The sequence below is a fragment of the Dendrobates tinctorius genome, unplaced genomic scaffold, assembly GCF_039654945.1.
Source record: "Dendrobates tinctorius isolate UK_male_01 unplaced genomic scaffold, ASM3965494v1 ptg000387l, whole genome shotgun sequence".
Classification (NCBI taxonomy): Eukaryota; Metazoa; Chordata; class Amphibia; order Anura; family Dendrobatidae; genus Dendrobates; species Dendrobates tinctorius.
The window spans coordinates 1,631,599-1,647,331 of record NW_027362053.1 but is presented as its reverse complement, the minus strand read 5'-3'; the positions used below and the strand labels follow the sequence as shown (position 1 = coordinate 1,647,331).

General features: G+C 46.6%; 1 protein-coding gene across 5 annotated transcripts in view; it reads right to left on the bottom strand.

Annotated features, from left to right (window-relative positions):
* Positions 1-15,356, bottom strand: part of UNC93B1 (unc-93 homolog B1, TLR signaling regulator) — a 60,994-nt gene extending 45,638 nt beyond the window's left edge. For 2 of the 5 annotated variants that reach the window (XM_073563395.1, XM_073563397.1), the window contains exon 1: positions 14,501-14,631. Coding sequence is in view for 2 of the 5 variants with exons in the window: in XM_073563394.1 (XP_073419495.1) it covers positions 15,275-15,312 (38 nt within the window). In the remaining 3 variants the exon portion in view is untranslated. Of the gene's footprint in view, positions 1-13,415; positions 13,461-14,500; positions 14,632-15,274 lie in introns of those variants that run through there. The other 3 variants (XM_073563396.1, XM_073563394.1, XM_073563393.1) reach the window with 3 other exon arrangements.
* Positions 15,357-15,733: the final 377 nt, after the last annotated feature.

Below are 15,733 nucleotides of genomic sequence, written 5' to 3'. Positions count from 1 at the left end.
CTACTGCACGGTGGACCCCGAGCGGCGAATGCACTTTATTATTATTTTTATTTAGTGCATTCCGCCGTTCCTAACATTAGCTAAAAGAAGTCCCGGCAACCTCTCAGAACTAAAACCCATTCACTTGACCCCCGTGACTCCACTCCGTCTCTCTGGAGCACCAAGGAACGTATGCTCTATGTGTAAAAAATTCCTTGTCATTCACAATCTCTTTACATTTCATAATCTATCCTTGCTGGGCCTCACAGTAACATGGGTACCAGACTCTGATACAGAATGCCCTGCTGCGTTGTGTTACAATGGTCTTTACTTCACTCATGCTCCCCTCCCTGGCAATAAACATGGTAGACAAGTTGGTCTCCTATCCAAGAACGGCATCTTCAATCCAATCCCACCTCCACCCTTCCTTATCCTACCTTCTTTTTAAGTAGATTCTGTTCATATCCAATCTCCGTGTAATCTCCAGTGGCTGTCATATACTGACCCTTAGGTCCTGTCAGTACCTTTAGTGACCACTTCTACCCCTGGCCGCTAAACTTTCTCACTTACTGACATTACCAATTTCATCGTGGGCGACTTCAACATCCCCATTGACTCAAACTATTCATTTGCTTCATCTTTTGGTCTTCTACATTGGCCTTCCACATCCACCAATACAGATGGACAGACCTCATCTTCACTCACCTCTGTTCCCTATCTAACGTCATAACCTCACCTGTTTCCCGTCAAACCATCACCTGCTTACATTCTCATCCCTGACCTCTTCAACTGTCTTCCAAGCACAGCAATTAGCACCACGCCAGCAGAAACCTCTCATACCAACACATTTGCACACTCTGACTTTCTTCTACCACTGTCCATCATACCCTCACTTCATGACATAGTGACCATTTTTCTACAGCGCAACTCTCTCATTTGCTATTGATGGATTGCCCCTCTAGTGCATGGCATAAGGTGAAAAATCAGTAGACAACCCTGACAAACCAAGCTCACACAAAAGCTGTGTCAAGCCTCCAGCTATATCTGCCTTTTTCTGATCATGCTTTCTAAAATTCAATGTGGAGTGGACAGATCTGAACACATAATTTTTCCTCCATCTCATTTAATCCCCTTATATATCTGTTTATTGCAATAAACCTCTTGTGAACCAATGGATAAAGGAGTTATAGTGTTCTTTCCCCAGGATCGGATGGAGAAGTTTCCCCCACATTGTTCATGAGTTTTTATTGGCAAAGGTCTCCAATGAGATAAAAAAAAACATGTTTTGAAACCTCTGCTTCAAATTATTTGAAGCCTCGGGGCTGCCTGATGCCCTGAGCCATCACAGGAGGAACTGACGCACACCTTAGGCTATGTGCACACGTTGCGGATTCAGTGTTTTTGGCTCTGCGGAACCGCAGCAGATATAGCTGCGTTGTACAGTGCCATTGTTTTCAATGGTAAAATGAAAAACGCTGTGCACATGCTGCGGGTTCAAATCCGCAGCATGTCAATTCTTTGTGCGGAATCCGCAGCGGTTTCACACCTTCTCCATTGTAGAGGTGTGAAACCGCAGGGCTAAACCGCAGGCTAATCCGCAGGTAAACCGCAGGTCTTTAGACCTGCAAATTTTTCCAAATCTATGCGGAAAAATCCGCAGCACCTTTCACTATGTGTGCACATAGCCTTAGCTGGAGCTCTACTCTATGTGTTTTCCAGGGCATATTAGAGTGCCTTCATCTAACTTTTAGAAACCCTTGCACATAGTGCATACGGTTTACCAGTCTAGGAGACCCACTCCTTCCAAATGGGGATAAAATGTTTTCTGAGGCCCTTCTCTACGTGTATTCCAGGGTGCACTGCACTCCCTCAATTTTTGAACGGAATTGCACTTAGTGCATAGAAATCCCACTATTTAAAAATGGCAAAAATTTCAAAAATCTCATGCACAGGATTCCTTTTTTTCCTGACTGAAATGGAAAACTGCTGCATTTTTGAAAGAACCAACATGTCAATTCTGTCAGCATTTTTGCAGCATTTTTCACCAATAAAAGCAATGAGAAAGTTCAAAAACGCTGCAAAAACGCTATGTGTGAATATAGCCTAAGGGTGGAGGAGGCTGGTTTATTTTTCTCTCTTTTTTTAAATTTGCCTTATATACAAGTCATTATACAGGAAAGAATGTTTCCTAACATTTTTTTCTGTAAAATCCATTTTATCTTCAGTTTTGGATGTTTTATTGTCAGCCCGACATGCACCTGAGTATTTCAGTGTTCCTCCATCAATAATTTCCTTTACAACTCACAAATACTTACTACTTTGTGTTGGTATAGCACAGAAAATCCCAATAAAATACATTTAAGTTTGTGGGTGTAGTTCAGTGCATTAGCACATCCTATTGTCTCCCACATTTGGAAACCTTAACCACAACTTGAAAATCCATCTCTTCAGGAAGGTCTACAGTCTGTAATGACCCCACTGCCTGCTCACCACCTTCATCGGAGCAACTGCCTCCCCCCAACCTACTGTCTCTTCCCCACCACCATGTAGCTTGTAAAGCCATTAGTGCAGGATCAGCTCCCTCTGTACTAGGCTATCACAGTTAGTTTATTCACTGAATTTCTATCTGTGTTTTGTATGTAAATCATTTTCACACGTACAAGACAATGAAGTCAATGGTGCCCTAAATAATAATAATAATCATCATCATAAAACCAGTATCTGCGGTTCGGGCAGCATGTACAGTGGGTACGGAAATATTCAGACTCTTTAAATTTTTCACTCTTTGTTTCATTGCAGCCATTTGGTAAATTCAAAAAAGTTCATTTTTTTTCTTATTAATGTAGACTCTGATGGGAAAAAAAAAAAAAATGTAGAAATGTTTGCAAATTTGTTAAAAAAGAAAAACTAAAATATTACATGGTCATAATTATTCAGAACCTTTGCTTAGTATTGAGTAGAAGTTGTTAGGCGCCAGATTTCCTGCAGCTGCACAGCTGGAATGCAGAGCCTTGCATCCAACGGTCTCCCATTCTCCACCGACCGCTCAGGAGTCTACACAGCAATCTCAGCGTCCCAGACGCTCTGCTCAAACCAGCTCTGTAGGACTGGTTGTTGCTGCCACCTCAGGGTCAGCAATAGCAACACAGGCTGTCCTGCAGCAAGCCACTCCAGAGGCTAAGTCCTCTCATCGTGCTACTGGGCATGCTCACGAGACGATCTCTCATTGGAGATCAGGAGTCATGTGCTCAGGTCCTTCTCCACATCTGATTGGTCCATCTCAGAGATCTGGAAGGTCCCGGAAGCACACGGCTATAAAAGGCCCGCATGGCCGCTCGGCCATGCGCTAGTATAGACTCTAATTGCTATCTGTGTGAATGATGATGAATGCATGTGCCTGCGAATGACTCATTAAGATCCCCTCCCTCTGATATTATGTGTGTGGATAGGGACTTAGTCACAGAGTCAGCACCAGTCAGTGGCGCGCTACAGGCCACAGTTCACAACCTACAGCACTAGAGTCCGACAGTGCACCCCCTCATGAGTATTGTCGTGTGGCGGCTGAGTCGGTCGCCGCGCTCCAGTCAGCAGCACTGGTTGGCGTCCGCGGTAGAGACGCCGCATGCACGGTAGGTCTAGACGGACATTGACTCTGAGTCTTGGGCCTAGTCCTGTGACCGTATACCGTGTGTGCACACCACTGAGACCTGTGAGGTCAACAGGCTCGGCATTTATGTTTATACCTTAGGCGTCTCTGTGAGATTAACAGAGCTCGCCAGCGCACATCGGGTGATGTATAACCCGCGTGTGCTAATCCGCCATGTAGCGCGTCTGCCATTATATAGCAGCAGTTTAACACCTCTGCATGGTGGACCCCGGGCGGCGAACGCACTTTCTGTTATTTAATATTTAGTGCGTTCCGCCGTCCCTAACATTATACTAGCGCCAGGGTCTGGCTAGGAATGGCAGATCAGCAGCAACTACTGCAGTACATTCGGCAGCTGGAGGGCAGATTGGTGGCTCTCGAGAGGCCCACCTCAGCTACGAAGGTTACTGTGGCTGCGGCACAGGCAGTCGCAGAAGCTGTCTCTCGTATGCCCACGCCCACGCCTGCACCGACATTATCTCATCTCCCGTTGCCCGAAAAGTTTTTGGGTGACAGCGCCACCTGTAGGGGTTTTGTGAGCCAGTGCTCTATTCAGCTTGAGCTACTGGCTGCACGGTTCCCTACAGAGCGGGTTAAGGTGGGGTTTATTGTCTCCCTCCTGTTGGGCAGGACGTTAGAGTGGGCTACGCCATTGTGGGAGCGTGATGACCTGGTGGTTCTGAGCGCTGCTCAGTTTCTCATGTCCTTAAAGCAGGTGTTTTTGGGACCACGGGTCACTCACGACACCTCTCTACAGCTATTAGCCCTAACACAGGGGTCCCTCTCGGTCAGCCATTATGCCGTCCGATTCCGGACACTGGCTTCCGAGCTGGAGTGGCCTGATAAGACACTCGTCCCTGTGTTTTGGAGAGGGTTAGCGGAGCATGTCAAGGATGCTCTAGCAACCAGAGAGGTCCCCACAAGTCTAGAGGAGCTGATTGCCATTTCCACCAGCATTGATCTCCAGTTTACGGAATGCGGGCTGGAGCGTGCGCAATCCAGACAAAGGGTTAAGTTGGCTCCCATCTTCTCCGAGCAGCTAAAGTTTCCCGCTCAGGAGCTTATACCTTCTGAACCCATGGAGGTGTCTCGCGCCGGTCCCAAGCCGCGTCCGGTGCGAATGCGAAGCTCCGCACGCTGTTACCAATGCTGGCAGTTTGGTCACTTGGCTAACACGTGTCCACTGCGGTTGAAAAAACGATCACGTCCAGTGGTCGTAGGTGGGGGTCTATGTTATATGAAACCTTTCTCCCCAAACCGGTATTCCAAGGGACCTTAGATAGCGGGGCTTCTACCTGTAGAGGTTACGGTGGATTCCGGGGCAGAAGGGAACTTTATGTCCTCGGCCTTCTCCCAAAAGCACGCTATTCCGCTGGTGTTACTGTCCCAACCCTTGACCATCAGGGTGGTTAATGGTGCACCTTTTCCATCTCAGGTTACCCACCAGACAGCACCCCTAGGGCTCTCAATCTCACCATCCCACCATGAGATCTTGTCCCGGTTCATTTTGCTAGATGGCATCGACCAGGTGCTTCTCGGAGTTCCCTGGCTCTGTTGCCGTTCCCCTCATATCGATTGGGCTTCGGGGCGTATACTGGGTTGGAGCAAGGACTGTGAGGGAAGGTTCCTGAGGGGCAGTGTTCAAGTAGCCTTCACGGAAGTGCCTGCAGATCTCTCCGCACTTCTCAGACAATATCACCCGTTCGCGGACGTCTTCTCCAAAAAATCTGTGGAGATGCTTCCGCCGCACCGTCCTTACGATTGCCCGATAGACCTATTGCCAGGCACGGAACCTCCTAGAGGCTGCGTGTATCCTCTATCACTCCCCGAGATGGAGGCTATGTCTCAATATATCCGGGAGAACCTGGCAAGAGGTTTTATCAGAAAGTTGGTGTCGCCGGCTGGTGCAGGGTTCTTCTTCGTGCAGAAGAAGAGTGGAGAGTTACGTCCCTGCATTGACTACAGAGGTCTCAACGCCATTACAGTGAAAAACAAATACCCTCTCCCTTTGATCCCTGAGTTGTTTGACAGGTTGCGAGGGGCCCGGATCTTTACGAAATTGGATCTATGGGGGGCGTACAACCTGATCCGCATTCGCAAAGGAGACGAGTGGAAGACAGCCTTTAATACCAGGGATGGCCACTATGAATATCTGGTCATGCCTTTCGGCCTCTGTAATGCGCCTGCTGTCTTCAAGGATTTTGTCAACGACATCTTTCGCGATATGCTCTCCACCTCGGTGGTGGTCTATCTGGATGACATTCTCATCATTTCTCCAGATTTGGCCTCTCACCGGAGAGACGTCTGCAAGGTCTATGACCATTTGCGGGCAAATTCTCTCTTCGCCAAGTTGGAGAAGTGCCAGTTTGAGCAGGAGTCCTTGCCGTTTCTGGGCTATATCATCTCGGCCCAGGGGTTGGCTATGGATCCTGCCAAACTGCAGGTGGTAATGGACTGGCAGGAGCCCCATTCTCTCAAAGCAGTGCAGCGCTTTTTGGGGTTCGCTAATTACTACCGTCAGTTCATCCCCCACTTCTCCACAATGGTAACTCCTCTAGTTGCCCTCACTAAAAAAGGAACTAATCCCAAGGATTGGTCTGAACAGGTCTCCAAGGCCTTCTCGTCTTTGAAAACCCATTTTTCCGGCACTCCCATCCTACATCGTCCCGATGTGGATAAACCTTTTATCCTCGAGGTGGATGCCTCATCCGTCGGTGCAGGAGCAGTCCTTTTCCAGAAGGATGCTCAAGGTCGGAAGCATCCCTGCTTCTTCTTCTCTAAGACCTTCTCACCGGCAGAGAAAAACTACTCCATCAGGGACAGGGAACTGCTGGCAATAAAGTTGGTCTTTTCCGAGTGGAGACATCTCCTGGAGGGAGGTCCTCGCGTGGGCACACGCGTCCAGGGTGGGTGGTCACTTTGGCATTAAGCGGACCACAGAACTCCTGGCAAGGTCTTATTGGTGGCCGCACATGGCCCGGGACACAAAAGAATACATTCAAGCACGCGTCTCGTGTGCTTGGATCAGGTCCTCTAGACAGAGGCCGGCTGGGTTACTGTATCCTCTGCCGGTGGCAGACAGACCTTGGGAGATGGTTGGCATGGATTTTGTGGTCGGCCTGCCCAAGTCTGGTGGCAGTACGATCATCTGGGTGGTCACCGATCATTTTTCTAAAATGGTGCATCTGGTGCCACTCGCGCGGCTGCCTTCCGCTCGCGGACTCGCCGCACTGTTCATAAAGTATGTTTTTCGTTTGCACGGTATGCCAGACAAAATAGTCAGTGACTGAGGTCCCCAATTTGCATCTCAGTTTTGGAGGGAGCTCTGCAGTCTACTAGTATCGAGCTAAACTTGTCCTCCGCCTATCACCCCGAAACGAACGGGTTGGTTGAGAGAGCCAATCAAACTCTGGTCACGTACCTGTGACATTTTGTCTCTGCCAGGCAGGATGACTGGGCATCCTTACTACCGTGGGCTGAATTTGCCCTGAATAATGCAGTGGCTGATTCCACTGGTCAGACGCCGTTCCTTCTCAATTACGGCCAGCATCCGTGCGTCCCTGTTCCGATGCCAGTGTCTTCCACTGATTCCAGGGTGGCAGACTGGGCAGTGGAGGCTCGCGACATTTGGGATCACACCCAGGATGCTAATCGAGCCTCTAAAGAGAGAATGAGAGTGTCCGCCGACACACATCGGCGTCCCGCTCCAACTTTTGCCCCTGGCGACTTGGTGTGGCTCTCTGCCCGAAATATCAAGCTGCGGGCCAAGTCCTCCAAGGTCGCTCCACGATACATTGGTCCCTTCAAAGTCCTCGAGCACATCAGCTCAGTGGTCTACCGTCTGGCTTTTACACCACACTTAGCCATCTCTGACGTCTTCCACGTGTCCCTTCTCAAGCCTGTTCACATGGCTCGGTTTTCCGAGTCATCTGCCAGGACATCAGACCTATCCTCAGATGAGTTTGAGGCCATTGCCATTGTGGGATGCAGGATTGTGCGTGGCAAAAAATTTTATTTGGTGGACTGGAAGGGTCATGGTCCAGAGGCCCGGACCTGGGAGCCAGTGGAGAACATCAACGCCCCGCTCTTGATAGTGGCGTTTGAGCATACCGAGGCTCAGAGGGGAGGGGGCCCTAGGGGGGGGGGTGATGTTAGGCACCAGATTCCTGCAGCTGCACAGAGGGAATCCAGAGTCTTGCATCCAGCGGTCTCCCATTCTCCACCGACCGCTCAGGAGTCTGCACAGCAATCTCAGCGTCCCAGACACTCTGCTCAGACCAGTTCTGTAGGACTGGTTGTTGCTGTCACCTCTGGGTCAGCAATAGCAACACAGGCTGTCCTGCAGCAAGCCACTCCAAAGGCTAAGTCCTCGCATCACGCTACTGGGCATGCTCACGAGACGATCTCTCATTGGAGATCTGGAGTCACGTGCTCAGGTCCTTCTCCGCATCTGATTGGTCCATCTCAGAGATCTGGAAGGTCCCGGAAGCGCACAGCTATAAAAGGCCCGCTCGGCCATGCGCTAGTATAGACTCTAATTGCTATCTGTGTGAATGATGATGAATGCATGTGCCTGTGGATGACTCATTAAGATCCCCTCCCTCTGATATTACGTGTTTGGATAGGGACTTAGTCATAGATTCAGCACCTGTCAGTGGCGCGCTACAGGCCACAGTTCACATCTTACAGCACTAGCGTCCGACAGTGCGCCCCCTCTTGGGCATTGTCGTGTGGCGGCTGGGTCGGTCGCCGCGCTGCATTCGGCAGCACTTGTTGGCATCCGCGGTAGCGACGCACCATGCACAGTAGGTCTAGACGGACATTGACTCTGAGTCTTGAGCCTAATCCTGTGACCTTATACCGTGTGTGCACACTGCTGAGACCTGTGAGGTCAACAGGCTCGGCATTTATGTTTATACCTTAGGCGTCTCTGATATTAACAGAGCTTGCCAGCGCACATCAGGTGACGTATAACCCGCATGTGCTATACCGCCATATAGCGCGTCTGCCATTATATAGCAGCAGTTTAACACCTCTGCACGGTGGAACCCGGGCGGCGAACGCACTTTCTGTTATTTAATATTTAGTGCGTTCCGCCGTCCCTAACAGAAGCACCCTTTTGAACTAGAACAGTCATGGCCAAAAGTTTTGAGAATGACACAAATATTAATTTTTACAAAGTCTACTGCTTCATTTTTTCTAATGGCAATTTGCATATACTCCAGAATGTTATAAAGAGTGATCAGCTTAACAGCAATTACTTGCAAAGTCAATATTTGAATAGAAAATGAACTTTATCCCCCAAAACACATTTCAACATCATTGCAGCCCTGCCTTAAAAGGACCAGCTAACATCGTTTCAGTGATTGCTCCATTAACACAGGTGTAGGTGTTGATGAGGACAGGGCTGGAGATCAATCTGTCATGATTAAGTAAGAATGACACCACTGGACACTTTAAAAGGAGGCTGGTGCTTGGCATCATTGTTTCTCTTCATGGTTATCTCTAAAGAAACACGTGCAGTCATCATTGCACTGCACAAAAATGGCCTAACAGGGAAGAGTATCGCAGCTAGAAAGATTGCACCTCAGTCAACAATCTATCGCATCATCAAGAACTTCAAGGAGAGAGGTTCCCTTGTTGCCAAAAAGGCTCCAGGGCGCCCAAGAAAGACCAGCAAGCGCCAGGACCGTCTCTTAAAAGTGTTTCAGGTGCAGGATCGGGCTACCAGCAGTGCAGAGCTTGCTCAGGAATGGCAGCAGGCAGGTGTGAGTGCATCTGCACGCACTGTGAGGCGGAGACTCTTGGAGCAAGGCCTGGTCTCAAGGAGGGCAGCAAAGAAGCCACTTCTCTCCAGGAAAAACATCATGGACAGACTGATATTCTGCAAGAGGTACAGGGAGTGGACTGCTGAGGACTGGGGTAAAGTCATTTTCTCTGATGAATCCCCTTTTCGATTGTTTGGGACATCTGGAAAACGGCTTATTCGGAGAAGACCAGGTGAGCGCTACCACCAGTCTTGTCTCATGCCAACTGTCAAGCATCCTGAAACCATTCATGTGTGGGGTTGCTTCTGAGCCAAGGGAATGGGCTCTCTCTCAGTCTTGCCTAAAAACACAGCCATGAATAAAGAATGGTACCAGAATGTCCTCCAAGAGCAACTTCTCCCAACCGTCCAAGAACAGTTTGGCGATCAACAATGCCTTTTTCAACATGATGGAGCACCTTGCCATAAAGCAAAGGTGATAACTAAATGGCTCAGGGAACAAAACATAGAGATATTGGGACCATGGCCTGGAAACTCCCCAGATCTTAATCCCATTGAGAACTTGTGGTCAATCATCAAGAGACGGGTGGACAAACAAAAACCTTCAAATTCAGACAAAATAAAAGCATTGATTTTGCAAGAATGGACTGCTATCAGTCAGGATTTGATCCAGAAGTTGATTGAGAGCATGCCAGGGAGAATTGCTGAGGTCCTGAAGAAGAAGGGTCAACACTGCAAATATTGACTTGCTGCATTAACTCATTCTAACTGTCAATATAACCTTTTGCTACTCATAATATGATTGCAATTATATTTCTGTATGTGATAAAAACATCTGACAAACACACATAAAAACCAGAGGGCAGCAGATCATGTGAAAATATAATATTTGTGTCATTCTCAAAACTTTTGGCCATGACTGTACAGTCATAAGTCTTCTTGGGAATGATGTAACAAGTTTTTCACACCTTTGGGGATCCTCTGCCATTCTTCCTTGCAGATCCTCTCCAGTTCTGTCAGGTTGGATGGTGAACATTGGTGGACAGCCATTTTCACGTCTCTCCAGAGAAGCTCAGTTGGGTTTAGGTCAGGGCTCTGGCTGGGCCAGTCAAGAATGGTCAGAGTTGTTCTGAAGCCACTCCTTTGTTATTTTAGCTGTGTGCTTAGGGTCATTGTCTTGTTGGAAGGTGAAGCTTTGGCCAAGTTTGAGGTCCAGAGTACTCTGGAAGAGGTTTTCATCCAGGATATCTCTGTACATGTTTGCTTCAATTGCAACCAGTCGTCCTGTCCCTGCAACTGAAAAACAACCCCATAGCATGATGCTGCCACCACCATGATTCACTGTTGGGATTGTATTGAGCAGGTGATGAGCAGTACCTGGTTTTTACCACACATACCGCTTAGAATTATCAACAAAAAGGTCTATCTTCATGTCATCAGACCAGACAATCATTTTTCTCATAGTCGGGGAGTCCTTCAAACTCTATGCAGGCATTCATATGTCTTGCATTGAGGAGAGGCTTCCGTCGGGCCACTCTACCATAAAGGCCTGACTGGTGGAGGGCGGCAGTGATAGTTGACTTTATGGAACTTTCTCCCATCTCGCTACTGCATCTGTGGAGCTCAGCCACAGTGATCTTGGGGTTCCTCTTTATCTCTCTCACCAAGGCTCTTCTACCACAATTGCTCAGTTTCCCTGGAAAGCCAGGTCTAGGAAGACTTCTGGTGGTCCCAAACTTCTTCAATTTAAGGATTATGGAGGCCACTGTGCTCTTAGGAACCTTGAGTACTGCAGAAATTATTTTGTAACCTTGGTCAGGTCTGTGTCTTGCCACAATTCTGTCTCTGAGCTCCTTGGCCAGTTTCTTTGACCTCTTAATTCTCATTCGGTCTGACATGCACTGTCAGCTGTGAGATCTTATATAGACAGGTGTGTGCCTTTACAAATCAAGTCCTATCAGTTTTATTAAGCACAGCTGGACTCCAATGAAGGAGTAGAACCATCTCAAGGAGGATCACAAGGAAATGGACAGCATATGACTTAAATATAAGTGTCTGAGCAAAGGGTCTGAATACTTACACATGTGGTCAAAATTGTTGGTACCCCTCATTTAATGACAGGAAAAGCCACAATGGTGACAAAAATAACTTGAATCTGGCAAAAGTAATAATAAATCAAAAATCTATGAAATAGCACTCGTAGTGCTATTAACAGCACATATGCATACTGGTTGATAACTGACACACCAACACAAACACGGCAAACATACCTGCTACTATCGCACAGGCGTGCGTCATTGAGAGCCTTTTATACCTTAAGCTCAGGTCCAGACAGACAGGACCTTGCCTGTGGACCAATTTGAAGCTGCCACCTCACCAGAGCAGCTGACGTCCGAGCACCAATGAGAAGGCACCACATTCTGGACATGTTCAGTAGGGTGAAATCCGCACTTAGGCTCCAGAGCACAACGCTGCACATGTATACCAGTAGCCACCATAGGCTTAACTGGAGAGCCAGCAGCAACAACACATGCAGCATGAGCTTGGGCAAGGTGCTGGAACCGGAGCTCGAGAGATGTCCATGGGCTCTACAGGGTCATCAATCTGAGTTGGAGGACACATGGGGATTGGCGAAATTCGGAGCCAGCTGAACCTGGGGTTTAGTATGGGCTCGCTCCAAACCACGCTCAACATGCCTCAGATCTATGCGGGTGGCCACAGATATTAATTCCTCCAGGGTAGTTGGACTCTCCCTAGTGGCCAAAGCATCCCTGACATGATCTGCCAATTCCTTCCAGAAGATAGGTATTAAAACCCTATCAGGCCACTCCAACTCGGTAGCCAGGGTACAAAACTGAATGGCAAACTGGCTAACCAAAAATGAACCATGAGTTAAAGCCAGGAGCTGCAGAGCGGCATCATGGGTTACTTGTGGCCCCCAAAAAATCTCTTTCAGGGCCACCAAAAAATTGAACCTGCTCTGACACACGGTGGCTTTTGAGCCCGTGACTGAGGACGCCCGATGCAGACGCTAAGTTCAAGCAGGAGTTCCCACCCTACACGGCCTGTCTAGAAACACACTCTTAGTGCTATTAGCGGCACACGTGCATATAGGGTGGTAACTGACACACAGGCACAGGTGTGCACCATTGAGAGCCTTTAATACAGTACATTAAGCTCAGGTCCAGACAGACAGGACCTTGCCTGAGGACCAATCTGAGGCTGCCACCTCAACAGAGCAGCTGACGTCCGAGCACCAATGAGAAGGCGCCAGAGTCTGTGTTGAGCAGTCATCCCAGTGGCTGAGCCTGAATGGGAGACTGCTGCACCAGACAAGGCTTGGGATCTATCCCGTGCAGTGGGAGAATCCCAGCGCCTAACACTACATTTCTGCTTCTTTTTCATCAAGATGGGGTGCAGAGTGTACATTAACGAGAAAAAAAATGAACTTTTTTAAATTTACCAAATGACTGCAATGAAGCAAAAAGTGAAAAATTTAAAGGGGTCTGAATACTTTCCGTACCCACTGTATCTGATGTCAGGTTACCTTTTACACCAATTCGTAATGTAAATCCAACAGTTAGTTGCCGTCTAGGGCATGTCCGCAATGCTAATATTTCACACTGATGTAGATGTGTTTTCTGCGAGGAAATCAGCCTAAATTCTACCTTCCATTTTTAATGGATGACTCTGCAGGCCACATGGCACAGATTTATACAGATTGTACAGATGCTTAAATTTTGAAATCCATTTAACAAAAAACAATGTCAGTTTTTGAAGCCGTTTCCAGATGACTCACACAAGCCACGTCAGGTAAGCACATGTATATTAGCCGCATTGAATAGGGCTAATTATTGTGCACATCTGCTATTAATACAAATTGCAAATCAGCAGCAAAATCATAGGATCATCCTTGGATTTCTGCAGCTAATTTTTTTTTTTTTTAAATCTGTGTCTGATTTTTAAGCATAAAAATGACCGAATTTACATGACTTGAACGTTTTCCATGCCAATTTAACTCACGTGAAGGGCTTGAAATTCCGGTTCTCGAACAATAGGTTTCACATGCTGAGCAGAAGTAAGTATATATAGACAATTAGCTATCAGAAATGGTAATTTGCATAAAATGATCTTATAGGAAATGACTTGATGTACTGTATGAAAGGACGACAAACTGAATAAATCTTTGGGAAATATATTGCACTGTGTGTTACCTACATGCTATGAAATGAAATAGAGATGGATTTTGACAAAAAATAGTGACGGGTTGATATATTTTGCAGTGAGCACCATTCTTTGCAATGCAATTATGCCAGAAAATAGGAATAATAGTGAAATAAAAAATGTGTCCTTTTTCTACATAAGCCCATGACATTACCTGTAAGGCAAGATATTGTGGCACCAGACTTCCACGTGCAGTGCCTGTCATGACTTGATTAATAATCAACAGATTATTTAGCCTTTACATAAAAGAACCATTTTTCCACTGAAAATAGTAAATGTCCAGCTAAATAAAACCATTATGACAGCTATACTTGTAAGACAAATGTAAACGACACAGTCATTTGTTCGTCAGGGTAGTGGGGACTAAATGTAGTCAATGTGCAATCACCCATATGTTATATGCAGAATAAAAGAATTAAACATTATTGATGTAAAAAAAGTTCCATTATTGAAAATATTTGCGTGTAACACTGATGTATTGGCTGACAAGGGTGAATTTTGTTAGATGGGGACTATGGTGTTTTAGGCAAGATATGGCCAGGATCCTCTACAAAATGAAGTAGAAATTTGTTCAAAAATGTAACGAGTCACTGCCCGTGGACCCTACAAGTTGTGATCTTACAATTCTGCCTGTCATGAGGATAGAAGTTCACAAAGGAAGACATACAATGGACCTAACATATATCACATCATTAAAAGTTGGCACATAACTTGCATGAATGTCCCCGGTACAGGTAACCAAATCAAGAGGGCTACAACTACGAAGATTATCTGGTGAGCGCCCCATGCACTCGATACGTCTTTTCTGCTTTGCTCTATTCGTGCGACACCAGCTACCAGATATTTACGCCATTATTATTGATAGTATACAGACTTTCTGATACCTGTAATGCTTGCAGGGTCTTTCACTCCCCCTTCAGTCTCTTTACGCTTCCTTCTTGAACTGAAAGAGGAAGCAGCACTGGGAGGGGAGTGATCGGCAGGAGGAGGGGATGGGGCCAACCTCACAGGCCAGCATTGCTGCTGCTCACTGACAGCTGCTTTTACTTCCTTCAATCTGTTCCTCTTCTTCATAAATGTGTGTAGGCAACTGAAGCAAGAAACCAATATGCAGCTTATTAACCCCTTAAAAGAAAGGCGCACCCATTTATATAGCACCATTAATTCCACAGGACTTTACATACATATTATCAGCACGGTCCCCGATGGGACTCACAATCCAAGTTCCCTAACAATATGTCTTTGGAATGAGGTAGGAAACCCACACAAACACTGGGAGAACAAACTCCTTGCAGATGTTGTCCTTGGTGGGATTTGAACCCAGGACCCCAACACTGCAGTGCTATCCACTGAGCCACCGTGCCGCCCTTATTTCATGATTTTTTTTTTCTGCATTATTTTATTATCAAGTGTATGATAAAAACAAAACAGAGAGCACTTCATAGGGCAAAACTCGCAGATTGTGACCCCTCACGGGCAGGATCCTCTCTCCTCCTGTACCAGGTGTGACTTGTATCGTTTAAGATTACTGTACTTCTTTTTATTATGTATACCCCTCCTCACATGTAAAGCACCATGAAATAAATGGCGCTGTAACAATAAATAATAATAATAAGTTGGTACAACAGATAAAAAACAAGAGTAGAAAATGCGCTCACCTGTGGAGGATAGGTGGTGTGGGGTAGCCTCCAAACATCCTTCACCCAAGTGCCGGCAGGCCTCAGTATAACAATTCATGGGGGCAGAAAGCAGAAAAAAATGAAGGTTATCTGTCAGCACGTAGCCACATATCAGAGAGATAAGAAGCAGTAGTTTCTCTATACTTTGTGATTGGACAAGGTGTGCGACAAATGACGCATTTCGGGATTGACTGTCCCCTTCATCAGGTTAAAACAGTACCAATGTAGCAAAATTATGTCTTTTTTTAACTACTTTTACAGAGGAAAAATCATCAAAAATATATATTTTCTATTTTCTGAGATCCATATCTTTTTTTATTCATCTATAGGCAGAGTTGTTTTTTTACAGTTTTTTCTTTTTCCAGGGCAAGCTGCATCACTGAACGGTTTTCATTCATTTTTTTGTGAGGTTGGATGAGCAAAAACCAGCAATTCTAT